Source organism: Hirsutella rhossiliensis (assembly GCF_020360975.1).
Source record: "Hirsutella rhossiliensis strain HR02 chromosome Unknown scaffold00004, whole genome shotgun sequence".
Taxonomy (NCBI): Eukaryota; Fungi; Ascomycota; class Sordariomycetes; order Hypocreales; family Ophiocordycipitaceae; genus Hirsutella; species Hirsutella rhossiliensis.
Window position 1 is genome coordinate 1,220,450 of NW_025408670.1, and position 26,294 is coordinate 1,246,743.

Consider the following 26,294-nt stretch of genomic DNA (forward strand, 5'->3'; position numbering starts at 1 on the left):
AGCTTCTTTAACGGAAAGAGGGATTAATAGCCCCTCTTACTCTCTTAACGTTAGCTAATTTAAAAGATCTAAATTCCCCCTTCCTAATAGTCTTAAGAAGAGGTCTTAGATAAGGAAACGGAAGAAGAAACCGACGTCGAAGTAGTCGAGGATAACGCCGACTTCGAAGAAGAAAAAGAGGAAGCTACTAGCCCCTCGTTATAGAAGAAGATAGACGAGATTTAGGTTACTAAGAAATAGCAATTAACGCCGCTACCCTTATTCGAGCCGTAAATTCGAGGAAAAATCGTTAGTATAGTAAATCCGGTATTCGTCTTCCCTATAGATTAGTAAGACTAACCGTTAGGACCCTTCGACTATCCCCTACGAAAATTAGCTATCCTTAACTCGGGTGCTTCCATTAATATCTATAATACACTCTTACGATTCCGGTCCTTTAAGAAGGCACGGAGGGAATATCTTATTGCCGGGGAATTAACCGTACGGATAGAGGGGTATAGGAGGGTGAATTTCACGATAGAATTACCTAACGGATCTATATAAATTCTTCGACGAAAAAGGGTAGCTTTTTGCCCTTGATTTTTAACGAGCTTAATTTCCTTCCGCTTTCTTCGAAAGGAAGGGATCTTCTAGGATACGACGTCTAAGCCTATAAGGCTAGTCTAGAAGAATTAGACTATCGGGCTTATCGAGGAAAAATTCGGTTAATTTATTCTCGAATTCCGACCTATCCTTAGGAAGGAATCTCTTAAGAAGTTAGCTTTCCCTACTAAGAGGGTAGGTTTAAAGGACCCTCTTTTAGCAGCCTAAGGAGACGGTCTTCTTTAGCACGTATAACTTAGTTACCCGGGCCCCCTAGCTTTATATAAGCTAGGCTAATAATAGGGCGTACGAATAAGGGGCCTAAAGACCGTTAAATACGAATACTACGGCTAAGGGAAGACTAAGAGACGAATTTCTAGACGGACCTTAATATAGCCGGACTACCTATATAAGGAAATTTAGGTCGACTAGACTAACGTCTCTAGGGATTAGGAAAGCTTCGTTAGGGTAATGTTTTTTATAGACGCCTTTTTAGGGATAGTTTTCCCTTATTTCTTATAGACCTACCTAAGTAAGTATAACTAGTTTGCCCTCTAGGACTTCGTTAACTAGATAAAATCCTACTTTAGCTATAAGGTAAAGAAGATACGGTTTAATAAAAAGCTATTTAAAAAAGATATCTTAAACTAGCTTCGAAAAAGGGGTATTTTACCCCTCTTATTAGTACTAAATACCTAGGCCTAAAATAAAAGGGTAGAAAGATAAAAGGGTACTATAATAAAAAGGGCCTATATAATAAGACTTATTATAAAGCTTCCTTATAACCTTTAAAGGGGAGTTATTAAGACCGCTTATTACCTTTAAAACCGGACCCTTAGGGACCCTAAGGACCTTAGAGAGCTAAACTAAGGAATAAACTAAAAACCCCCCCTTAAGCTCTTTATAAAGAAAAGAGCCTTACTAGCCTACCTTTATACCTATAGCTATAAAGTATACGCTATAACTACTAATATATAGCTAAAAAGGAAGAAGAAAAGAAAGCTTAATCCTAGAGTCTTTATTAGTTACCTCGTTAGTTATAATTCTATAAATATCTTCCGGATCTAGATTCCTTATAGAAGGTTATTTTAACTAAGGATATAATTTTTAACGAATCTAGCTTCTTTAATAGAAGGAGGGATTAATAGCCCCTCTTATATATATAATATTAGCTAATTTAAAAGATCTAAATCCCCCCTTCTTAATAGTCTTAAGAAGAGGTCTTAGATAAGGAAACGGAAGAAGAAACTAATATCGAAATAGTTAAGGATAACGCTAACTTTAAAGAAAAAGAGGAAGCTACTAGATTAAATAATCTAGATAAAGAAGGAGACTATAGGAAAGCGGTAGAGCTAGAATACGCCTACCTCCCTACGCCTCCTCTTATATAATAAGAAGATCTAAAAGTAGTTTTTCTTATTAGTCTTCTAATCTTAACCCCTAAGGGGGTAGGAAAGGCACCTCTTTCTCTCTTAAAGGATTACCTAGCTACCTTTTTATCCCTACTTTAAGAAGTAAAGGAAGGTATAAGGCCTAATATAGTTACTAAAGAATACTAACCTCTTTCTTATTTCGATTATTTTTCTAACTTTTATTTAATGCCTATAGAAAACGATTCCTATAAAGTATTTATAGTAGGCCGGCTTTTTAAACCTCTATTAGTAAGGAACGTATATAAAAGAGACCTCTTAGACCTACTAGTAAACTAAAAGCAGCTAAAAAAACGCCCCTTTAAAGACTAGTTTTTCTAGGCCTAGAAAGACTATCTAGCCTTATATAAAGAGATAAGGTCTTTTAATAAGGTCCTTAAGGAAAAGGTAAGAGGAAAATAAGTCCTTAGCTATAAGTAGGTCTTTATCTATAAGACTAATAAATATAGCTTCCTTTAAAAGTATAAAGCCTTGCTAGTTATCTATAAGAACTAGTAGGAAAAGGGGGAACTTCCTACTAAGGTAACTACCTTAGTAGGGATATCTTTTCGGACCCTTATAGCTATAGTAGTAGAATTCGACCTCGAACTTAATTAGATAGATACCGTTAACGCCTTTAAAAACTACCCCCTTAAAGAAGAAGAAGTTATCGATATACGCCTTTTACTAAGCTTTTAATAGCTAGGAAATATTCTATAGCTTAGGAAAGCTCTATATAGACTACGAAGATTACCCCTTCTTTAGTAATAGTATTTTATAGGTTCCCTTAAAGCCCTAGGCTTTAAGAAAGTCCCTTAAGAACTATATATAATATAAAAGGGTAAAATTATAGTCTTCTTTTATATCGATAATATTATCTAGGCCTACCTAAAAGAGGAAGAAGTAACTACTAAGGAGGCTATAAAAGGCCTATAATAAAGGTATAAGATAACTAAGCTAAGGGAGCTAAAGTAGTTCCTAGGGATTCGAATCCTTTAGAATAGGTCCTAACGGACTATTAAGCTTACCTAGGACGCCTATATTAATAAGGTCGCTTATAAATTCCTCCTTAATTCCCTTAAAAAGAAGCTTCCTTTTATACTAATATTAGATAAAGAGCTTTTACTTAATCTATCCTTTTAAGCTAGGGAGTAAGAAAAACACTAATATTAATAGAAGCTATTAACCTAGCTATAGTATATCGATATCTACTAGTATTAGTTATACTAAGAGGTCTAAAGGGGACTTATTTCTATTTATTAGGTTCTAATAGTATTAATAAAAGCCGACGGTCTTATAAAGCTCCTACTAAAGTAAAAGCTAGCTATCTTTTTATAGTAAATTAAGCTAGAAGACGTTTAAGAGAAGCTATCCTTAGAAGCCCGCTTTAAGAGTTTATAAGAGGAGCTAATAGTATATAGGAGGAAGGAGACGTCTATAGCTAAAGAGAGGAACTAGGACTTATCCTAAAGGAGGGCCCCTAGCTTAATTAGGACTTATTCTTCTTTAAAAGGAAGACCCCCTTTCTTATAGGACTTAATTTCCTCCTTAGGCCCCTTTTCCTAAAGTAGGTCTAAAAGAGCCTAGGGCTAAAACCCGGATTTCTCGAGTAAGGGATAAATATAGACTAAGACCTCCTTTATACGCTTACTAGCCTAATTATTTAGCTTTACCTTTTCTATAAGGGCAGGCTATAGCTAAGGGGGTATATCGCGAAGTATAGCTTAATTTATATTCTTAGAGATATCCCTTAGTACGAGGGACCTAGGAAGCTAATAAACCGGTTTTAAAGAAAGGGCTAAAAGGAGGTATAGAGAGGAGGGTAGGGGTATAAGGGGAAGTAAAAGTAGCGATAGCTTCTTATAAAGGTAGCGAGAGATAAAATAGATATACTAGCAATAGCTAGAATAAAAGGGAAAAACCGGTAAAAAGCTTAGTAGTTAAAAGGATATTAGTAGCTTCTTTAAGTAGGATCTTCTTTATTAATTAAGATTTTAAATAGGTATAAAAAGGGGCGTTAGATAGAGGAAAGAAGGATAATTAAGGTAATATAATAATTACTCCCTTATTATAATTACTACCCTTATAAGAATTAAATATCTTTACCTTACCTATTTAACCTATTACTTTTAATTTTACTTTTATATATTTTATATATACTTCTTATATCTCTCTTTATAAGAGTAATAATTTTATAAAACTATTAGTCTTATAATTTAAGCTAGCTAATATAGGACTTTTTAAGGTAATTTAATAAGAGTACTAGTAATAAATAGGCTATATATTATATCTATATTAAAGCTATTACTCTTATAAGTTATAACTTTAAAGGCTTAATATAGTTTTTTCCTTTATAACTATAAGGGTCTTAGCCTAAAAGGGCAAAAGTAGTAGTCGCGCTACTAGACCCCCCTCCGAGGCCCTAGAAGCTATATATAAGTAATAAAAATAAGACCCCCCTCTACTATATAAGGATATATACTAGGTATAGTAAAAGGGAGTAGAATTAACTAAGCAATAGCTTCGTTAATTAACTATATATAAGAACGTTTAGTCTAGACTAAATAACTAACTAAGGGCCTTAGCCCTATAATAGTAACCTTAATTACCGCCGCCTTACTACTAGCTCGGGCTAAATATAGTCTAGGAAATAGCTCGTTAAATGCTTATAATACCGCGCCTCGACTCCCTTATAAGAATTCGACCCTATATTACTGCTTCTAGTATAATTATAAAGGATTAATATCTTATAATAATACCCTAAGCATCTTTAGTATCTCTCCGGCCGATTTTATACGAACTTATTTAATACTATAATAGCTAAAGACTTTAGAACCCTTCGACTACTTCTATATATAGCAACTTCCTCGCTTCGAATTCGTACTGCATAGAAGCCGCGCGTAAAACCTTTGGACTTTACCTACCATGCCCACCAAGCCCGCAAACGGTAGGTCGGCCTTTTAAACTATAATACTAAGGAAGCGACGCCTCGTAGGGATCGAAACTGCCGCTCCCACTCGACTGGATCTAGTTAATAACTGCAGTAAGTTCTACCCAGTTTCCAGGAGGTCTATAATTAACATGGGGGACTGGCTGGCGTTGGTATGTATCTGTCAAGCTGGTAAAATACCGCTACACCATGCAAAATGAGGGCACCCCCAATAGAGGTGTTACTAACGCGTATTACAGGCCCTTTCTTGTCCTGACATGATCTTTAAAGGTAATACTATTCGCACTTTCGCATATCTCTATCCGCACCCACGCCCTATTTTTAAGATACGTACCAGCGCCAGCCCGCCCTGCCCATTTATACCGCGCGCGTCTGGCAAGTGTTACCCGTACCGCCTACGTAAATGCCCGCACAAACACACCCGCGCCCGCCCGCCCGCATACATAGTACGCAATAGGCTCTTAACCATACTTACAACGCATGCCTCTCAATTCGTTCAAATGACGTATTTCCGAGCCTTCAGCTCGAAGTTGCAACAATCGGCCCGCTAGTTGATCTGGCCCCTCTGGCCCTTACGGTTATATAGGTGGCGACGGCGGCCCCTACTTAATTGCCTCCCACTCAACGATTCCTTTAACGCCCGACGAAGGCCATTTAAAAATGGGGTGTGGGTACGAATAGATGTGTTTGTGTACAGATACTAATGTTTATTAATATGAAGTACGATTTTCCTTACAGGGACTTCTTGACATGAGGCTCATTGGCTGGGTGGCGCCGGCCTTGTGCCGGCATTGCCACTTGCCTGCTGCGAGACTTTTCCATCCACCTCCCCATCCATCACCTCGCCCTCACCACGACAAGAAAGGAGGCGCTGTCATCTCTTCGCCCGCCCGTCATTGCCCGCCATGGCATCTCCAATGGCCTCGTCGCTGCATCGTGCGCGGGCGCCCGTCCAGAGGACCCTCCGAGCCTCCATGCGCTCTTTCGCCACCGTCCCCAACCCCGACGAGGCCGCGTCGACGACACCACCCAAGCGCAAGACCTACTTCAAGGACACGACCGTCGCGCCCTTCTCCGACTTTGTGGGCGCCCCCCAACAGCCCATGGCGTCCTCCGAGGCCTATGCCCTACGCACCGCCGAGGTCGGCCCCGTCGGCAAGAAGCGCACGATAACGCGGCTGCCCGAGTGGCTCAAGACGCCCATACCCGCGGGCAACGACAATTACAAGAAGATCAAGGCCGACCTGCGCGGCCTCGGCCTGCACACCGTCTGCGAGGAGGCTCGCTGCCCAAACATCTCCGAGTGCTGGGGCGGCTCCGACAAGAGCGCCGCCACCGCAACCATCATGCTCATGGGGGACACGTGCACGCGCGGATGCCGCTTCTGCAGCGTCAAGACGAGCCGCGCCCCGCCCCCGCTTGACCCCCACGAGCCCGAGCACACGGCCGAGGCCCTCGCGCGATGGGGACTGGGCTACGTTGTCCTCACCAGCGTCGACCGCGACGACCTTGCTGACGGCGGCGCTCGCCACTTTGCCGAGACGATTCGCAAAATCAAACACAAGAAGCCGTCGCTGCTTGTCGAGGCGCTGACGGGCGACTTTGGCGGCGACCTCGACATGGTGCGCGTCGTCGCCGAGAGCGGTCTCGACGTCTACGCGCACAACGTCGAGACGGTCGAGGGCCTGACGCCCTACGTCCGGGACCGCAGAGCCACGTTCCGACAGAGCCTCAAGGTTCTGAAGCACGTCAAAGATGTCAAGGGCAGGGACGGCATCATCACCAAGACCAGCATCATGCTCGGCCTGGGCGAGCAGGAGCACGAGCTCATGAATGCCCTTGAAGGTCAGCAACCACGCCTACTCTATTCCTCGCCTCCCTGCCGTCGCCAGCGCTAACCAACCGACAGAGCTGCGAAAGGCCGACGTCGACGTCGTCACCTTTGGCCAGTACATGCGCCCGACCAAGCGCCACCTCAAGGTGGAAAAGTACGTGACGCCCGACGAGTTCGAAAAGTGGCGCACGCGCGCCCTCGACATGGGCTTCCTCTACTGTGCCAGCGGGCCCCTCGTCCGCTCCTCGTACAAGGCCGGCGAGGCGTTTATTGAGAACGTGCTGCGCAAGCGCGCCGGCGACAAAGGTGTAGCGGTTAGCGGGAGTCTGTCGCGGGCCGTTGCACTAGACGCGGACACGGCGCGATCCAGCATATGAAGTCTGGGTGCTCCTTTAAACATCGGGAGATATAATCACGGGAATATGGGCGCTCTGGAACCAAGGAGAAGGAAGGGGCTGCTTGCTTTTCATCTGCATGGGATGGCGTTGACGGAAGAGTTTCAACTAGAGAGATTTTGGTTTATTCAACAACTCTCACCACAGCTTGGCATGGGAAAATTCGACATCGGGACGGAATGGCAGCGGCAAAGATGCCCCCTATCCCTTTGCACGTACAAGACGGATGTCAGTGTTGCATACAGCAAGCTCCATCACCACGAGGGCGTGACACACATTTACACGCAATGTTCATAAAAAGGCCACGGGGTATCAACACGCATTATGCTACGTCTCATCAGCTTGCATCCCACAGACCCCTGAGGGCCGTCAACGCAATAAACACAGCCTCCTCGGTCCTAATCGTCCTGCTCCCCTGGTTCGGCAGCACGTTGAGCCAGTGGTCAAACAGCTCCTTGGTCTTGGTGCCTTGAACGTCCCTGCCGCTCAGCTCTTCGTCGTTCATGGAGGCAAACTCGAGCCCGCGGGGCCCGCCAAAGACGATGAGAAGGTGCTTGAAGTCGAGGGGTTTGGAGGACGACGGGGGAAAGGCCCTGGACACGGGCATGCCCCGCTCCGAGGTGCCGATGCTCATATCGTAACCGTCGTCGTACGGCGACTCGGTGAAGACGGACGAGAGCGAGGCGCAGCGGCGGACTGTGTAGCCCCAGTAGAAGCCGCCGTCAGTGCGGGGCGCCGCTGGGTGGATGCACTCGGGGTACTGGGACTGGTCGTCGGGGAAACGCAGCGTCACCCTCGTCTTGGGCGGGATCTGCTCCTCAATCTCGACGGGTTCCTCCAGCCCCACCTCGACGAGGGTGCCCTTGCCTGAGCTCGTCTTGCCGGCGACGGTGACGCCTTCGCGGTAGGCGATCCACTCCTTGGGATGCGGGTGGTGCGGCATGTCGAGGCTCGGCAGGAGAGCCGTCAGCCGCAGGTTGGGGTGCAGCGGGAAGAGCGTCTTGCGCATAAACGGCGGCGCCTCGAGAAAGGACAGGATGTGAGCGAGGAAGTGGCACGGGTCCGTGTCGCCCGTGTAGGCCGCGGGGTCCGTCTGGCGTGGGCGCGACGATGCGGGCGAGTCATCAAAGACGACGACCTCGTCGACGGAGAAGACGGCGAGGGCGCGGGCGATGCGGCCAGGGGCTGCCATGCGTTGGTCCGCGGTGGCGAGGCTGTGCGGGCGTGGCATGTCAGCTCGACGGCTGCGATGAGGTACAGAGAGACGCTGTGGCTTACTTGGTCAGGATGCTGCTGGGGATTGCAACGGACACGGTCCAGTCCCTACCACCCTGGACGGGGGTGAAGCTGGCTGAGGGCTTAAAGGACGTATGGTCCTGCCGGCCATTGTGTGCCGTTTTTCGCTTCTAATTGGATAGTCAGCATCTGTAGAGCTACAGTGTTCCACTGCAGGAGCCGAACCTTGGCCTGGCGATCGTGATGCGACATGTTGGATTGTTGTAATTTTGCAGTCCGGCAAGTCGGAGTCGGACTTGGTGAGGAAAAGACGCCGCCGAAAAGTTGGATGGAGATCCAGAATCCCTTTGGCTGCGGTAAGACTGGTCTACGGTCCGGGCCCCACAGTATATAGATACAAAGCAGATACGGGCCACGCAGGCGATAGCACTAGGAAAACCTTACACAGCTAATTTTCGACTATAACGGTTTACGTAATTCTATAGAGCCGCAATATAATCTACCCGTATTAACGCTCTCCTAAGCCGCTATAAATAGCTTTAACGAAGCCCTCGTTATATAAGCTAGCGGTAATAAGTAGCCGCGGCGGCCTAGGAAGATAACGAGGGAATATAACTAAAGTAATATAGTTAGCCTAGGCTATAATAATTATATATAGTAGTAATAGTTAGCTTTAGCGATAAGATATATATATATAAGTAATAACTAGCTATAAAATTCCTTATCTTTTTTTTTTAAATATATTATTACTTATATATAGTATCTAAGGCTATAGCGAGGCTAATAAGAGCCTAGGCTTTTATTAGTAGTCCTAGCTAGCTATAAAGTTTAGAGGCTTATAACTAATTAAGGAAAGGGTAGCTATAAAAGTAAAGATAAAGAAAAGGTTAGTTTAATTCCTCCTTTATAGTATTTCCCCCTCTTAAGGGCCCTAGGGCCCTTATATTACCCTTTTTTAAGCTACTTAGCTATTCCTATCTTTATTTTAGCTATAAAGGTTAAAAGGGCTTCCCTTTCTTTCTTAAAGCTATAAAGAAGAGGTAGGCTAAGGGCCTCCTTTTATCCTTTAAAAGCTTAGTAAAAGACCTCTCTTTCCTTCTTATAGTTTAAGTACCTTAAGATAAGGTGCCTAGCTATATACCTTCCTTAGCTATAGTAGTAGTTATTTTAGTTTATATTATTAATCCTTTTTAAGAAGGAAAATAAAAAGCTAGCTTTAAAGAGGAGCTAGTAAAAGGCTAAAAAGGTTAGCTTAAGCCTCTTTATAAGGCTCTTTTTTAGGCTAAAGGCTAAGTAAGGGGTCTTTTAAATAGATATATATTATAAAGTAAGTAAAGGTATAGGCTTAGGTACGGTCTATTAAAAGAAGGTTAATAATTTATAAAAGGAAAAAGAAAGAAAAGTATAAGCTTAGCTTATATAAGTATAAAGGCCGCTTATATATAAACTTAGCCTAGACCTTAGTCTAGGCCTATATAAGGTAAAAGCCTTTATATTTTACCCTTACTTAGCTTTTAAAGAGGCGCGACTTTAAATAATACTTAATACTATACCCTTATAGTATAGTAGTTATATACCTAGGAGGCCTACTAGCTATAACGCTAGAGTCGGTTTAAATCTAGCTAAGGGCACGATTAACTTTTAGTTAAACTAGTAGACTACGCTAACCTACTTATTAATTAGCTAATTAGCGCTTTTAAAAGCGCTTATAAATATACTAGTAGTCTAGCCCCGCTATAAGTAGGCCGGCCGGGACCTCGCCTACCTAGACCTAGTAACGAATTTATTAGGACCTCCCCTTAACCCCGGTCTAGGCCTACCGACCGGGAAAATAAAAACCTAGGGCCGATACTAGTAACTCGATAAGTATAGTACGAAGCTAGTATAATAACCTAACTACCGGCCCGGCTAAAAGCTAGCATTAATATAAAATAGCCCGCTAAGCCTTATAGCGGAAAAATAAGGTAGAGCCTAAGAAGATATTATTATAAGATAAGGTTAGAGATAATTATATAATTAACTATTAACTAAAAACGCTTATACTACTAATTAACGCTATATACCCTATATATATAAAGGAGTTACTTTCTAAGGTTACTTTATAGTAGGGCTAATATAATTCTAACTAATTATAATAATACCTAAGATAGCTAGCGTAAGATTCTTATATATTATAACCGCGACTTAGTATAAGGGCGGACTAGCTATAAAAGAAGGGAGGGTTTTCCTTTAAGTACTTTAGTTTTTCCCTTTTATTTAACGCTAAAGTTCTAAATACCTTTAAATAAGTTACTAGTATAATCTTAATTAATTAATACTTAATACTATACTTAAGAAAATAGAACTTTTATATAGACTATATATACTTTATTATAGAAAAAACATAAGTAAATAATATATAATACCCTTTTAAGTAAGCTTCTTAAATAAACTATATTATTAATAGGGTCTATACCCTAAGAGTTAAACTTTAGTACTTATAGTTAAGAAGTAAAGGTATATAAAATAGCGTATAGCTAGCTTTAGTAAGCTTATAGTATCCTACTCCCTTTATATTAGTATATAGTAATAGCTCTTAATACTAAATATAAGAGATAGTACTTTAGTATATAAGGCTCTACTCCCTCTTATATAAGGCTATATAAGTACTCTCTTTTACTATAGTTATATTATAGTAGCGGCCTTTTTATATCTTAGTATTAAAAGGTATAAGTAATAAGCGTAGGATCGGGTAATCGATAATATAAGCGGAAAGATCGGTCGAAGGAGTATAGGGTAGGCTTTCGTCCGGAATTTATAATGAGTATATAAGGGGCTAAATAATATATTAAAAGAATACTATTATAAAAGATACTTACGAACTTACTTATTTTATTTACTATTCCTAGGGAAATCCTTTGTCTTTTATAGACTATTATTCGCCTACTAGTAGACTAATTAGTTAGCTTTCTAGTATATTCTATAGTGCTTAAAAACCTCTATCTTTAGTATATCTTCTAGACTTAGTAGGTAGGCTAATTATAGCGTAATAGTTAACGTAAGACTATAGGTTCTAGTATAAGTAGTAGATTTTAGAATGTTCTATGCCCTACCTATTCTCGTATCGCGGATATCTTTAGAACCGCTAGGCTAAAATAGGCAATAGGGTATCCGTTCTGCTCGTAATTAACTTATGTATTTTATATATATTTTTATTTATTAGGACAGGCTTATCTCGACCCGCGTTTCTTAAAGGAAGCTATAAATATCTAGTAGACGTCTTTTATTATTAAGGGTTATTCCCTTTAAACTATATTATAGAGCCTCTTTTTACTAGTTTATTTTATAGAGCTTCCCTATACCTATTATTTAAATATAATAGTAAAATAGGAATATAAGGGTATATTCTTATACTTAGCTACCCTTTTAATTACTATAAGTATATATCCTATTTATATAGTAGCTACTACTATATATAAGGGAACGCTAATAAAGCTTATAAAGGTATTACTAAGATTACTTATTATTAAAGTCGCTATTATTAAACCTAACCTCCTTTTTATCTTAGCGTATATACCCTTTTACTACTTAAAGTATATTTACTTATACCTCTTAGTATAAGTACTTTTAAAACTAATAGGATTTAATACTATAGCTTATATAGCGATACTTTTATTACTACCTCTTTTTATCTTTAGTCTTTAAAGTAAAGATAGAAATATCTATAGTATTACTAGCGTTATCTTCCTTTTATACTATAAAAGAAAATAAAAAAAGAAACTTATTACTATTAAGCTTATAAAAGATATTATATACTAGTCCCTTAGTATAAAGCTAGTACTTAACCTTACTATCTACCTAGACCTAGTATAGGTCTAATAGTAACTAAATAGACTAGCTACTATATATACTTGAAAGTATTATATAAACTAGCTACTATATATTATTACGCGTATTAAATATAAACTAGCTATTAATTTTATAAGTTAAAGTAAGTATAAGGGTATTTACCCTTAGTATAAGTCTAGGCTAATGCTTAGACTTACGCTAATAGCTTTATAAGGTAAGGTAGGCTATATATATAAACGCGTATTTATTAGTAGTAAGCGTAGTATATAGTTAGATCCTATATAGCTTATTATTATAATATAATAAAGGCACCTATAGTATAACCCTCTACCTACCCTATAATAGTATAAGCTATCCTTATATTAAACCTAATATTAAAACCTTAGTAGTACTAGCTAAGGTAGTAATAGTAATAGTAGCTACTATAAAAAGAAGCTTAGTACTAATAGCTATAGTAATAAGTAGACGAGCTATATTAGTAATACCTATAAAAAGAGATTTAGTAGTAATAAGATAAATAAGCCCGATTTATAAAGCTATTTTACTAGATATTATAACACTTAGACTAATAAGTAACCCTATACTAGATCCTTAATACCCTCTTAACGCTAGCTCTAATAAATACGCCCCCTACTACTAAGAGGTTAGAGCGCGAGGTAGCCCTTAGTAAATAGAAGCTACTACCTTAGCTTACCTAGGATAGTAAGCTAGAGACCTTTTACTTCTTCCTTAACCGCTTAATAGCGAAATACTATATTAATAAGAAATAGGGCCTTAATAGCTATAAGGAGACGGCTTAGTTCTTACTTTTATATATACTACTAAAGCCCTAAATATAGTAAGTAGCGGGCTTTTAAGAGCAGGGCGGTCCTAAGGGGACGAAAGACCCTAAGTATTCTTTAACTACTTAGTCTATACTTTTAATAACGTATAAGAATAGGAGAAGGCATAGGATAGGCTATAGACCCTTACTTAGTAAGAAGGGTAGTCCTTTAAAGAGTTCTTACTAGAATTTAAAGAGACCCTAACTTAGGTAGTAGGTAATACTACCTAAGAGGATAGCGCTAAGCTTATCTAACTATAGAACTTAATCTCCTTAGCGCTTTAAGAGCTACTTATCCTTATTATAATACCCTCTACCTATAAGGGCTATATAGCCCGCCTTATAAAGGTAGCCTAAGGATATAAGTAAACGCTATACTTTTAAAAGCTATATAAGCGCTTAGCCTTAAGTAGGACTAACGGGCTAGATAGTTCCTCCTTACTTAACCTATTTATACCTAGGCTTACTCTTAAGTTAGCGGTTAATATAGATAGCGATATCTAGATAGCGGCTATACGCCTTAAAGGGCGTAGTAATAGTAAGACCCTAGCTGCCCCGCTAGCGGCGTAGTTTAGTAAGACGGCTAAGTAAGTGCCTTATAAGGAAATTAGTAAATAATATAAAGAGGGCCGCTCTATATATTATAGTATAAGTATATATATAGTTAGGTCTTACCCTTACTTCTTAGTAAGGAGGCTAGTAGAGATATAAGTTACCTATACCCTATTAGAATCTAATAATAAAGGAGATAAGGGAACCTTCGCTATATATAAAGCGGAGGGAAAAGCTTAGCTTTAGTATAAAAGTAAGCCTTAAAGCCTAGTAAGCTAATACTAGCTAAGAAGGACTTAGTAAGGCATATTAAAGAAGAACCTACTTTAATACTAGTTATTATTAACTAGACTTACCTCTTCTCCGCTCTTATAAATAAGGGTTACTAGTATTGCGCTATAATTAATAAAGCGAAAGCCTTTAAGCTACGCTAACTAATAGAAAAGATTTACTTTAAGTATATAAAGGGCGCCTTAGCCGCGATAAAAAGCGCGGTTATTAAAAGTATCGCTTAGGTAGCTACGGAGATTAACGGCCTCCTATAGCTATTAATAGTATATATAGTCCCTTAGCTTAAATTTCCCTTAATTCTTAGGAAGCTATAGTTAATATATATAAAGTTATATTAAGTACTATATAAAGGGAGGCTATAGTTTAGCTATATATAGTCCTAGGTTTAATATAGCGGTAAGGAGAAAGTATTAAACGCCCTACTTAACTTATAAGACGTCTAAGAAGTCTTAGCCTTAGTATTTATAAGTATAATATAGTAAATCTATAAGCGGAAGGGGCTAGCTATAGCTATAGCATCGATCTATATAGTTAGCTTAGTAGATATTAAGAAAGCACTATAACTAAATCGCCTTATATTAAAAGAGGAGCTATAGTAAGCTATCCCGCTATAGTTCTATAACCTACTACTACTCTTTTAAAAGAGTAAGGCTGATAAGTTAAACCCCTATAAGCTAAGCGTAGACTACTTAATACCGCTCTATATAAGGGATAATAGTAAGGAGCTTCCCTTACTATTTAGGCCGCTATATAGTATATTATAAGAGGAACTACTAGTATTAAAGAAGACCCTTATAGACCTCCTTAGTAAGGGATTTATTAGGGCTAGCTCCTTTAAAGCAATAGCTTTAGTCCTATTTATATAGAAGCTAAGGGGGGGACTTTACTTTTATATAGACTACTAAGTATTAAACGTAATTATACGCTTAGACCGGTACCCCCTTCCGCTAATAAAAGAGACCCTCTATAACCTAGTAAAGGTAAGGTAGTTTATAAAGCTTAATATCGTCTAAGCGTTCTATAAGGTGCGAATAGTATATAGGAAGGAGTAAAAGATAGCGTTTTATATAAGATATAGCTTATTTAAGTAAATAGTTACCCCCTTTAGCTTAGTAAGTACCCTAGCTACGTTTTAATGTTATATTAACTAGGTAGTTAAGGGTTTCCTCGATAAGTTTACGTTTATATATATAGATAATATTCTTATCTATTTAAGCGGGAGCTATAAAGACTATATATAAAAGGTATAGAAGGTACTAAACTACTTAACGGAGTATAGCTTATACCTAGACCTAGATAAATACGAATTTAGTATTAAGCGCGTTAAATACCTTAGCTTTATTATTATTATAAGCATAGGTATATAAGCGGACCTAGCTAAGATTTAAGCTATCTACGACTAAGCGACCCTAATATCGTAATAAGGTATATATAGCTCTCTTAGCTTTACTAACTACTACTAAGTCTTTATTAAGGGGTTCTCGCGGATTATACTACCGCTTAATAAGCTAATAGGAGATAGGGCCCCCTTTTCTTAGGAACCTATATAAGTAGAAGCGTTTTAAGCCCTTAAGGACTTATTTTTATAGGCCCTAGTACTTTAATAGGTAAGGTCGTACCCTTATAGATATTAGCCTATTAAAGGGATATGACCCTTAGCGCTCCCTATCTAACTTCCCTCTAAGTATACTTAAAGGCTTTATAAAGGCTTAAATTATTTAATAAAGTATCTTCTTTAATTATAATTAATTAGAATTTTTATTTTTCTCCTTTAAAGTAAAGTCTATTAGTTACGTAACTTTAGTAAAGATAAAGAGGTATAGAGTAAAGAAATCTCTAAGACTTATATTAATAACCTAAGACCCTTAAAGCTATATATAAGACCGATAATTAGATAATTATATAGTTAATTACTCTATTAATAATTAGCTATATACTATACGTACTTTCAGTATATACTCTTATCTCTATTAAAACTAGTCTCTAAGGTATAAACTTATTATTCTATTTTTTTATATAGCGATAAGTAGCTTTATAAAGCTAAGAATACTTAGAGGATAATAGTATTATTTAGAAAAAAAAATCTAGGGATTTAATAATTAAAGTAGTAACTACCTTAATAGCTAAAGTTAAAGACCTAATAAAGTAATAGGCTTACTAAGAAATAAATAATTAGATAATATCTTTACTAATAGTAAAGGAAAAGTAATAAGCTAATACTAAAAAACCCTAAGCTCTTATTATTAGCCTTATAACCCTTAATACTAGTAACTTAGTTAAGAAACTATAATCCTTATATAATACTTTAAAAGATATAAATAATAACTATAGTATAATCTAGACCGTTCTAAAACCCTACTAAGACCTCTTATTTATATATATACTAATAATACTAATATAGGTACTAATAAAGGATACCTTAATAACCTTAACCTTAGCTCTTCTTTATATAATAGCTTATAGAGAACGCTTACCTCCCTTTAATAGATAAGAAAGTAAGTAATAAGATAGGTATAATAAGATATCCTTTAACTTTAAAAGCTTTAACTTTAAATTTAATAACCTTATAATCTATAAGTATACTATATTTAGAAACGCTAGCTATTAAAAGGGATTATCTAATCCTATTACTAGTAGTACTAAAAGAATTAAAGTAAATATTAATAAGATTACTAATAAACTTAAAGATATACTAGCTAGAAGCTAAGATAACCTTATAAAAAGACTCCGCTAACTATAACTCTTACTTATTAGTAAATTTAATAGTAAAAACATAACTAAATTTCTTAAGAAGTTTAAATTAGAGACATATATTAACTATATCTATAATAAAGATAAAATAGACTAGCTAGAAGTCTATATCTCCTTTATATAAGCCCTTACTATTAAAATTCTTATAGATAGACTTACTTAAGAAGAAGTAAAAAAGAGACTCCTTTAATACTATTATATATATAATATTAAATAACTAAAAACTATTAATAACCGCTTAAACTATTATAATACTAAAAAGCCTAAGACTATTATAAAAGTTATAAAATAACTTAGTCTCTACTTATACCTATATTATAAAGTATAACTTAATAGCTAGGAAGAATCTATAGTTTAGTTATACTTTATTTACTATATAATACTAAAGGAACTTATTATTAATACTATAGAGAGAAATAAAAAGATATTTAAAGTTATCTTAAAACTCTTATATAAAAGCCTTATCTATATAATTAATAACTACTTAGTACCTTACTAGGACGTTAAGCGATAAGATATAGTATCTAAAGTTTATAATTAAAAGCTTAAGAACCTACAGAAAGACTAGCTCTTTAAGGAAATTAATAAAGTAATAAAGGAAGCTAAATTTAATAAAGGTAAAGAAAAACTTTTTAAAGAGTTAAAGAAAATAAATAAGAAACCTAGATAGCCTATAAAGGAGATCTTAAACTTAATAAAAGCCTTTAAAGATATAAAGATTAACCTTACTCGCTAGTAAAAGTAAATATTTAACTAGCTTAATAAGGAATAAAAACGTAATAATAATAAAGGCTACTCTTTAAGTTATAGATAAAAAGGTAGCGTAAATACTATTAGATTTTACTACCTATTTAATTAATATATATAGTTTTAAGTTAATACTTTTAACCGGCCTAAAAGATACTTTTATTATAGTAAAGAAAGATATTACCTTAATAAGTATAAAGTATACTCTTAGGACTATAAGATTAGATTTATAATATATAAAGTAGTAAATAAGACTTAGTAAATAAGACTTTTTATCTTAAAAGAAAAGATAATAAAAGTATAATTCTCTTAGTACTTACTAATAAGTTCTCTTAAATAAGTATATATATTTAAAGGCTTATTATATACTAAGTAGATATATAGCTAGACTCCTTTATATTACTACTTATAAAATAAGTTAAAGGTATAGTTATACTATCTTACTTAAATTAAGCTATTAGTAAAAGAGAATCTAGTTTCTTAGACTAGTTTTAAAAATATAAAAGCTTATATAAGTAATAGCTAAGGAATTTAAAAGTAAGCGGTATAAAAAAAGAAGTAAGAATAATATTAGTTATTATAATTATAAATAATATATAATAAAGCGATATATATAATTAAATAATTTATATAACTATAATAGGGATTAATACTTATAAAGGGAAAAGATAAAAAGTGAAAGAGGATATAGAGGAAATCGAGATAATAAGAATAGTAAAAACTAGCCTAAAGATTATTCTTATATATTATAGATATAGAGTAGATCTAAATAAGAAGTTCGATAAACTTATAGATAAAATCGTTAAAGAAATTATATATAAAAGAATCCTAATCCCTTTAAATTACTTAATTAATATTATTCCTTAACTAAGCGAGAGACTAAGTATAAAATATATAGATATAGCTTAAGGTATAGAAAGTAATAAATTCTAAACCTTAGAGAAAGTAAAGAGTAATATAAGACCTTATAAAGCTATAATAATAGTTATAAAAGTAGCTAAAGATAATATAAAGAGTAGTTTACTCCTTCTTAAATATTTATAAGGAAAACTTATAGTAGCTTTAGTATAAGTTAAAGAATAAAATAATTAAGCTTACTTACCTTACTTATAAAAAATTAGATTATAAGTACCTTTAAGTTTAATAAGTACTAAAGGAGGTTAGGTTTATAACTAATATAATTAGTATAATATAACTAGCTTAAGGACTATTTAATTAATAAGCTCTAAAGGTAATAAAATAAAGGAAAAATAAATTTATTATATAAGAAGTAGTACTTTTAATAAGATACTAAGAGATAACTTTAAAAGACCTTATAGCGATTCCTATAATATATATAAATATAGTCCTTATACCCTTCCGCTTACTTAAGTATATATAAGACCTACTTTATACTTAAGTATAGCTTAGTAGCTAAAAAGCTAAAGTTTTAAGCGCTTTAATTAATACTAAGTTTAAAGGAAACCTTATTACTAAAAGATATATAAATATATATAGGCTTAAAATCCTATTAATAAGAGTATTAATAATAGCGTATACTAGGTCCCTTATAGATATAGTTAAGGAGGTAAATACTAATCTTTATCTAAGTATAGCTTAGATACTAATCCGTCTTTATATTATACTAAATAAAGTCTTAGTCCCTTTTATCTTAAGTATATTATTTATTAAAGCCGCGTATATATTATTTAATTATTCCTTAAGGAATAGCAATATATAGGTTAAATATTAAATCGGTACTATTTAAGTAGCTACGCTAGTAGTAGGAGCTATTAAATAAGAGCTCTAAAATAAGGTTAATATAGTAAAATCCTTTTAAACTATAATAATAGTTAATAAAGATATATATAAAAGACTAAAGCTTAAGGAAACTATATAGGAAATAGCTACCTAGCTCCTAAGAAAAAGATTTTAGGCTTTAATAATAAAAGTTAAAGAAAATAACTTAGGAGCTACTTAATAATTATAGAGAAACCCCCTTTTAGATACCTTAATAGCTAAGATTCTCTTATTAAAAGGTAAGATCCTTACTTATAAAGGGGGCGCTAACTAAGTCCTTAACCTAGCTTATACTAGCGTAAATAAGCCTTTAATAGTATTAGTATAATAGTAATTAATTATAAATAAAGGAGATAAAGCGATTATAGCTATTAAATCTAAAATAGTAGAAGAGATTATTAAAGTTATAGTTATAGAGGCTATAAGAGAATTTAAAAAAAATTCTTATTAAAGCTAAAAAGAAGTTTAGAAAGATTTAAAGGTTAAAGTTAAAATAAGAAGGAAACGACTTATTAGATTATATAATGTAAGAAGGTATAAGCAATAAGCGTAGAATCGGGTAATCGATAACGTAAGCGGAGAGATCGGTTAAAGGAGTATAGGGTAGGATTTCGTCCGGAATTTATAACGAGCATATAAGGGGCTGAATAATATATTGAAAGAATAGCGTTGCAAAAGATGCTTACGAACTTGCTTGTTCTATCTACTACTCCTAGGGAAATCCTTCGTCTTTTATAGACCATTGCTCGCCCACTAGTAGACCAATTAGTCAGCTTTCTAGCATATTCTATAGTGCTTAAAAAGCTCTATCTATAGTATATCTTCCTAACTTAGTAGGTGGTCTGATTGTGGCGTGATGGTTAACGTAAGACTATGGGTTCTGGTATAAGTAGTGGATTTAACTAGAATGTTCTATGTCCTACCTATTCTCGTGTCGCGGATATCTTCGGAACCGCTAGGCCAAAATAGGCAATAGGGTATCCGTTCTGCTCGTAATTGACTTATGCATTTTATGCATATTTTTGTTTGTAAGGATAGGCTTATCCTAACCCGCTTTTCCTAGAGGAAGGTATAGTTATCTAGTAGAGGTCTTTGTCTTTTAAGGGTTATTCCCTTAGACTATATTATAGAGCCTCTTTTTACTAGCTTATTCTATAAAGCCTCCCTATGCCTATTATTTCTTTATAACAGTAAAATAGGAATATAAGGGTATATTCTTATATATAATCTAAGAGTTAATACTCTCTTTAAAAAAAAGTAAATAAGATTAACCTTATTAACGATACTTTATTAAACGGCTTAACGCTAAATAGGGACCTTAATTAAAAGAAAACTAAATAAATTACCGTAAAAAGATAAGATATAGCCTAGACCTTACTTAAAATACTAAATAGGAAAATTCTTAAGTATATAGAAAGGAAAGTAGCTAATATAAGAGAGACTTAAAGTAATTTATAAATAATTTAAGGGCTTTCTTATAAAGGTAGAAATCCGGATCTTCGATAGTATTCTATTTAATAAGGAAGTAGTATTATCCTAGGACTTTATAGAAAAAGGTAAAGTTAACCTAGCTATAGCCCCCTTATAAGTTATTAAGATAATAAAATATAAGGTATAGTAAGTAGCCTTAATTTTAATCTTAAAAGTAATAAAGTAAAAAGTTATTAATATCCTTAAAATTAAACTAGAAATAAAAGTCCTTAAAGAAAGGTATAGGCCTTATAAAAACCCCTTTTTCCTTATAGTAAAGAAGGATAAAAGGCTATACTTAATTAATTCCGCTATATATATAAATACTATAATAATAAGAGATATAAACCTACCGCTAAATATAGATACGTTTAGCGACTACTTTTTAATATATAAGATCCTTTCCTTCTTAGACCTTTTTTAAGCTATAATTAGATCCCTCTTAATATTAAAAGCTATAACTTAACGATATTTATAATACTTATTAGCGTTTTATATATATATATACTCCCTTAAAGGGCTATAAACTTAGTTAGCTAGTTTATAAGGATAATATAAAGAATCTTATAAGACCTTATATTAAATATCTATAGGAATTTCCTTAATAATATAGGTATTAAGGGGCCTAATATAATATATAATAATAAAGAGGTAGCGCTAAAAGTAAGGAGATTTATCTTTAAATACCTTATTAACCTTAATAAAGTCTTAGTTAATATTAAACTCTTTAGTTATATAATTATAAAAGCTAAATCGAAATTTTATTAGTAAGTAACTAAAGTTATTAGTTATATCTATAAAATAAATAAAAGGTACCTTATAAAAGCTAAAGTTATTAAGATTAAGAAATAAATAAAATACTTTAATATAACGTATATTAAAGCTTTCCTTAGTATTATAAGATACTATTATTATTATTAAAATTATATTAGGGACCTAGTTAAAGGTATATAGAACTTTAATATTAAATAAAAGGGAAAAACTAAAGTACTTAAAGGAAAACCTTCCTTTCTTTTAGTATAGGTCCGCCTTAAACGAGGTTATAGTAGTAGTATATAGGAAATTTATGCTAGCTACCGCGGGCTCCTCCTACGCTATTATATCTTAGCGTAAGCCTTCTCGGGCTATAGCCGCTACTATCCTAAGCGGCCGCGGCCCGGGCTCGCTAGCCTAGGCCTAGGGTTATAGGTAGTAGTCTCTTTCTAAGGGCCTAACTCGCGGGCGCTTTTATTTACTATAGCTCCCGCGTTATAGCCGTATAGCCGCGGTCGCGTTAGCTTATTAGTCTATTAGTTAGTAGGGCAAGTAATATCTAGTTACTAGGCTAGGCGCTAATATAGGTCGCTCTTAGGTAGGGCCGGCTAATCGAAATTTAGTTAGCTAGCTCCGCTAATCGTAAATCGGTTCCTATCTAGCTACGCGACTTCTTAATTAAGGGCGCGGCGGCCTATATTTACCTTCTATCGCGTAGTTACTAATTACGCGCGCCTAGCTCGCGTATATATATACCTACCCTCCCCCCTTAGTTTTATTTATACTTCCTCTTATCTCTTTATTAGCTATCTCTTTTATAGGACCTACTACTACCTCGCCCGCCTTATTTCTATAACTCTAGGTCTCTCTAGCACTATATTTAGTTTGCTTATTACTATACTATAATATCTAACTAAGAAGCTAACTTAGGTAGTAGTAGCTCGCCTCTTTTAAAACCCTTTCTTTATAAGAAAGTCGCTACTATAGTAAGATTAAAGCGCTTTATTCTATATTTTATATATATTAAGCGTTTTACTAATAAGCTTACTTATAAGTCCTTCGCTAGCTATTAAAATTAGTCTTATAAGTATTAATCTTAGTTTTATCTTAGCTTAGTCCTACCTTTAGTATTTTTAGCTAACTTTAATAGCTATAAAGGCTAAAGTATATATTACTTACGCTAACTTTAACTAGTCTTATTACTAAGTAAGTAACCTTATCTTACTATAGTACTATCTAAGTTTAGTACTAATCTATATAAGTAAAGCTATTTATATAACGCCCTTTTACTATTAGTATAATAGATCTATTTTTTCGGTATATATACTTGCTAGCCCGCCCCGCCTAAAGTACTACGCCCGGCCTAGTAAGTATCTATATCTTTTAAATGCCCTCGTCTATATATATATATATTACGCCTACCTATACCTACCTACCTATCTATATATATAAATTTAAAGCTATCTTAATTACTATAATAAACCCTCTTCTTAACCTTCTTAATACTAATAACGCCCCTATCGCCGACGCCGCCGACGCTATAATCGCTAACGCTCTATCCCTAACGCTTAAGATAGTATAATTAATTACTTACCGCTATCGCTAGGCTTTAATTCCTATGATATAGTATATAGCTTCGTCTAAGGGTTTCTTCGCGATAATAGTACCGCTATTATTAAACGGTTAAGCTTATATAAGTAAGATATTAATAAGGCCTCCCTTATATTATAAGTCTATTTTATATATAATTATAGCCTATAGCGGGCTTCCTTAAGTATAGGGCTATGCTAGACTTTTACTTAGAAGCTAGACTATCCTTTCCGCCTTAATATTATAGCTTCCTTTAATAAAGGTCTATAGAAGTAGGATTTTTAAGTTACTAAGCCTTCTTATAATTATAGGCCGTCTCTTAATCTATCGGTATATAATATTTATCGCCGTCGGACTAAAACCTAGTAAGACCTCGAGAGATACCTATCTAAGTATAAAGCCCTCCTAGCCTAAGAGCTTTCTAGTATCCTTTAAGATATAGAGCCCGCCGCTACTAACTTCCGACTATAAGACGTCTATTACGATCGTTAAAAGCTTCGTTTAAAAGCTCTAGATAGTAAGATAGCTACCTAAACGTTTATTAGGTATTTATAGCGTAAGGGCCTTCCTTATTATATTTAATTCGACCTATTTAATAAAAATAAGGTTTAATACGTATTATAGACCTACCCTTAGTATATTAAGATATAGAAGTAGTTTCTAGAGGTTCTTAGTCTCGATAATATATATAAGACTAACCGCTTTAAACTCTTCCTTTTCTAAGTTACTAGCGTTACTAATTAGAAATCCCTTACTAACTTTGCCTTTAAACTTATTAATATAGAAAGGGAAGAGGGCTACTAATAGCTCTTAGAATCCCTTAACGATCTTTATATTAAGGTTAAGGTAAAAGACCTTAGTATTATAGTTACTAATAAAGAAGCTATATTAAAGAAGGCTCTTTTAAGTATCTTCCCTTATATATAGTAATAGCTATACGTCTTCTATACTAATAGTAATATTCGGGTATAAATCTAGTCTTACTAGAAAGATACTATAAATCCTAATAGTAACGAAAATCCTTTAGATCTTAAGCTACCTTTAAAGGCTAAGGCAATCCTTACCTAAGAAGCTATAGCCGATAGGGTAGATAATAGTATTAAACTAAGGCTTAACCTTAACGGGGATCTTAACTACGATTATAAGGGTATATTACTTACCTAGCAGCGCGTTATCTTTATATATATAGAGGCGGATTTCTTTAAGTTATAGTAGCGGCTTAACGAAGTCTTTAGATAATACTAAGGCTATATCGTAACCTATATCTTAAACGAATATATACCCTTACGGGAGTAGTAGGCTTAGTACTATATTTACTACTATTATAACTTTAGTTAACGGGTTAATAGCCTAGTTAAGACTACTTATAAGGATATAAAGTTATATTTACTTATAGGTATAGCCGACCTCTTATACCTTTACGATGCCCTCGTTTAAATAATTAGAAATAAGGAAATCTTATACCTATAGATAGCCTTATAGTAAGTAATATAATAACGGCGTCTCTTCCTTAGCTAGTAATAGCTTAAGGATATTAACGTTATAGTTATATACTAAGCAGTTAACCTTCTTACTATATAGCACCGGCTTACTATAGCCGCGATGCTTTTATCTATATAAGAGTTAACGTTATTACGGCCTTATAGTAAGAACTTTATACGCTAATTCGGGCTACCTTACGCTTACGTTATCCTCGAACGCTTCTAAGCCGGCCTAATACTTAATAAGGCTAATATTCTTCTACGATAGTAGCTTAAAAAGCTATTAGTAATACCCCCCTACTTTTTAATAGGTTTCTTACTAATTCCTACTACTAGGACCTTAATAAGCTATTGCTTTAAATCCGTAATCCTAACGTTATTATAGTTATACGAGACCGGCCCTATAACGTAAAGTTGCCTATGCCTAGCTCGCTCGTAGCCGGGGCATCGTAAGTTATAACGGCGGCGGCTACTACGCTAGTAGAAGCAATAGCAGCGGCGATAGCGACGGCGGTAGACGCCGTAGCGGCAATAGCGGCGGCAGACGCCGCAGCGGCAACAGCGGCGATAAGGGTATCACGGCGGCTGCTTAATTTAAGGGGCAGCTCGAGGCGCCTTAACGTAAGTATACGACGGCACCGGGGCTAAGATAGGATCGACGAGCTAAGCTAGAGCCCTCGGTCCCTCGCAGCGTCCTAATAACGATTGCCTGCCCGAGGAAATACTAGGGGAAGGGGATTAAAAGGAGGACATAGCCGGAGGGGCGGCATCGTCGCAGCCGGCTGCTTCGTCGGGCGTTAGAGGGATCGTTAAGTGGCAAGCTATTAAGTAGGTGCCGCCACCGCCGCCGCCGCCGGCTATATAGCTATAAGGGCAGCGGCGGCGGTAGCGGCGGCAGCTATAGCCGGGTTAATTAGTAAGCTATTATAATACTAACTTAAGGCTAGAAATATGTTATTTAAGCGAATTAAGCGGACGCGTTATACGGCTATAGCTACGCCGGCGGAAGGGGCGTAAAGTATATATATATATATAGACGAGGGCATTTAAAAGGTATAGGTACTTACTAGGGCGGACGCGGTATAAGTAGTGCGGGGGCCTAGTATAAGTACGTATTTAAAAAATAGATCTATTATATTAATAGTAAAAGGGCGTTATATAAATAGCTTTACTTATCTATATTTTAGATTACCTTTAAAGGTAAGGAGGCTATATATACCCTTTACTAAGTATAGTCTAAGGTCGATAGCCCTTCCTTTATTAAGGGTTTAGTATAAAAGCGCCTTTACCGCGCTACTTTAGAAATATATATTTACGCTAATTAAAAGGCCCTTACTACTAAGGGTAAGGGCGCATTAAGCGAGTCTACCCTTAGTCTAGCTATAGTCGCTAAGAATATTAAGACGCTTATATTCGCTTTTACCTATTTTATAGATAATACCTATTATATATATAAGTCCTTAGAGAAGTACTTAGGTACGTTTAGTAATACTATTAAGACCCTAGCTTAAGTTAGGCCTAAGTTACTCTTAGTTACTTAAAAGACTCTTATAGTAGTTAATAATCTTACTAACTATTTTTATTTTATTACTAGTAATAACCTTAATAGCGAGGATAGCGGTTTTAATCTTACTAAGCTTAGTCTAGCCTTATTCCCTTTTAATAAAGGGAAGGGTAAAGGTAAGGGTAAGGCAGCTACTACGCTTAAGGCTTTATCTAAGGCTAAGGCTAAGGAGTTTACTATTATTACTATACCCGCGGTCGTTATAAAGCTAGCTCGGGAACCTACCGCGTCTTATTTTATTAGTTCCGACGCCGAGCTA

General features: G+C 35.6%; 2 protein-coding genes across 2 annotated transcripts; one reads left to right on the forward strand and one right to left on the reverse strand.

Annotated features, from left to right (window-relative positions):
- Positions 1–5,846: 5,846 nt before the first annotated feature.
- Positions 5,847–7,152, forward strand: HRG_04314 (radical SAM superfamily domain-containing protein; the record flags this gene model as incomplete). The annotated part of the gene is made up of 2 exons (XM_044862785.1): positions 5,847–6,786; positions 6,851–7,152. The coding sequence occupies 2 exons, from the start codon at positions 5,847–5,849 to the stop codon at positions 7,150–7,152; spliced, it is 1,242 nt and encodes a 413-aa protein (XP_044721399.1).
- Positions 7,153–7,507: 355 nt separating this feature from the next.
- HRG_04315 (putative RNA methyltransferase domain-containing protein) lies at positions 7,508–8,658 on the reverse strand (the record flags this gene model as incomplete). Its single annotated transcript, XM_044862786.1, has 3 exons — positions 7,508–8,384; positions 8,449–8,576; positions 8,632–8,658. 3 exons carry the CDS (start codon positions 8,656–8,658, stop codon positions 7,508–7,510), a joined length of 1,032 nt encoding a protein of 343 aa, XP_044721400.1.
- Positions 8,659–26,294: the final 17,636 nt, after the last annotated feature.